The sequence below is a fragment of the Colobus angolensis genome, unplaced genomic scaffold (genome assembly GCF_000951035.1).
Source record: "Colobus angolensis palliatus isolate OR3802 unplaced genomic scaffold, Cang.pa_1.0 Scaffold12, whole genome shotgun sequence".
NCBI classification, from domain to species: domain Eukaryota; kingdom Metazoa; phylum Chordata; class Mammalia; order Primates; family Cercopithecidae; genus Colobus; species Colobus angolensis.
Window position 1 is genome coordinate 1346391 of NW_012113141.1, and position 2558 is coordinate 1348948.

Here is a 2558-nt window from a genome sequence, read left to right on the forward strand (position 1 = left end):
AAAAAAATGGTAAGATATACATTTTATGTGTTCTTTTAAATCACGATTTTATTTTTTTAAAAAAACGGAATACATCTGCAGAATGTGCAATTTTGTTACACAGGTATACATGTGTCATGGCAGTTTGCAGCACCTATTGACCCCTTGGTTAAGTTCCCTCCCCTCACTCCTAAACCCCTAAAGGCCATGGTATATGTTGTTCCCCTCTCTGTGTCCACGTGTTCTCAATGTTAAACCACAATTTTTATTTATTTATTTATTTATTTATTTTTTTGAGACAGAGTCTTGCTCTGTCGCCCAGGCTGGAGTACGGTAGTGGTGTAATCTCTGCTCACTGCACCCTCCACCTCCTAGGTTCAAGCGATTCTCCTGCCTCAGCCTCCCAAGTAGCTGGGACTACAGGTGCCCTCCACCTGTAAATTTTTACACCTCCGCCCGGACTAATTTTTGTATTTTTAGTAGAGATGGGGTGTCGCCATGTTGGTCAGGCTGGTCTCAAACTCCTGACCTCAAGTGATCCACCCGCCTCGGCCTCCCAGGTGGTTGGGATTACAGGCGTGAGCCACCACGCCCGGCCCACAATTTTTTAAAGAGAGAGAAATGCCCCAAATCAATCAGTAGCAAACACAATTAACTCACAGTTCCATCCTTATTACTTCTAACAAAAGATACTAGGACAATACTTTTGTCCCTTCCTTGGTATTTGTCTACTGTATTAACTTCGACCATTCCAATAGAAGAATGTGCCAATAAATCATTGATGATCTTTAACTGCTGCCTGTACGGTGCAATAATACCAATATCAGAGGGATTGCATCCAGCCTAAATAGAAAAAGACACAATTTAAAAGAAAGAAATCCTGATTAAGTTAAACTTTTCTGAATTTAATAATTAAATGCTTACATTATGTGCCCAACTGATGTTTATAACACACTTTCCTATCTCAAAGACTGAATATAATTACTGAATTTGCTCTAAATTTGTCCATATTTCTCATGATGAAATAATTCCTTAGACATTGCTCCCTTAATTTTGAGAGTTTCATGGCAATGTAACGGATTATATGCCACTAAAACAGTGCTCACACACACACACACACAGTACAAAGAAACACATTTCACCTTCTGCTGTTTATTTCACAGAAAAGTTTCCACTCCCAATCACTGCGTCACAGTATTGTCTCAATTAGAATTAGCTGACATTACAAAAAGTTATTATCGTAAATGAAAACTCCAAATGTCATTATAAAATATTACATGTCTTAGATACATTTTCTCAAAATAAAAACAATGGGGCTTCAATCCCCTTATCTTAATAAATGAGAGTTAATGTCAGATCAGAAGTTTCTTACAGTCTAATATTCTATTAATCTGTACCTTAACATTTGTTATCCTTGAAAATTCTAAATTACCTTAATAAAAATGGAGGTTAGGAAAACTATGACTTTGGCTTCTGTTATATTGCTCACACCACCTTTTTCAACTTGTTCTGGTGCAGGAACCTAAGTAGAAAAATATACAGCCTGCTGATAATACAATCTCTAAAGTAAAGAGTACTATAAGAAAGCAAGTGGCCATAAAGACTGTACTACTGATTTGGAGATGAAAAATATCTTTGTCTAAAAGATGAAGGTAAAAGAATCAACAAAAACGAATTATATTAATATTAGTCACTTTCAGAAAGCTATGCAGAGGCCATCTATCTTAAACATGCTATGACTGAGGCTAAAATACCTACGAAAGCTGATCACACACTGAACTTCACATACTTTACTTTGTTATCCCCCATTTTACAGGAATCAAAGGCAGAAAAGAGTAAGTAACTTTCCCAAGGCCTCACAATAAACTGTGGCACTAGTATTTGAACTTAGGGTGGCTGGGCACGGTGGCTCATGCCTGTAATCCCAGCACTTTGGGAGACCGAGGCAGGCGGATCACAAGGTCAGGAGTTCGAGACCAGCCTGGCCAACATGGTGAAACCCCCATCTCTACTAAAAATACAAAGATTAGCTGGGTGTGGTGGCACATGCCTGTAATCCCAGCTACTCGGGAGGTTAAGGAAGGAAAATCGCTTGAATCTGGGAGTCGGAGGTTGGGAGTCCAGCCTGGGAGTCAGAGTGAGACTCTGTCTCAGAAATAAACAAACAAACTTAGATCTGGGTCTCATATCTATGCTCTTTCCATTTTCTTGTCCCCTTTTACACAAATAACGGAGCAGATAAAACTGCTGCCACACCTGATACATCTCTTCAAAGACTACTTTCCTCCTACATCATCCCTAAGCATACTTGATTACTTTTAATACAACTTACTTGGAATCCCGATGGTAAAAAAGAGAAAACAAGTAGCAAAAATAAAGATTCTGAGTGATCGCTGGTGAAGGAAATAAATGCAACTTACAATTAGTAAGCTAGAATCATGGTTTATGAAAGCAGTCATTTGTGGCCGGGCACGGTGGCTCACGCCTGTAATCCCAGCACTTTGGGAGGCTGAGGCAGGCAGATCATAAGGTCAGGAGATCGAGACATAAATTTTTCTAACACCTCCCAAGGCCCCTTA

At 39.2% G+C, this 2558-nt stretch overlaps 1 protein-coding gene across 1 annotated transcript in view; it reads right to left on the reverse strand.

Moving 5' to 3' along the window:
* Positions 1-2558, reverse strand: part of DNA2 (DNA replication helicase/nuclease 2) — a 74441-nt gene that overhangs the window by 10897 nt on the left and 60986 nt on the right. Inside the window, exons 18-19 of the mRNA XM_011929409.1 lie at positions 1412-1501; positions 640-822 (exon numbers count right to left, since the gene is read on the reverse strand). Coding sequence (XP_011784799.1) covers positions 640-822; positions 1412-1501 — 273 coding nt within the window. The remainder of the gene's footprint in view (positions 1-639; positions 823-1411; positions 1502-2558) is intronic.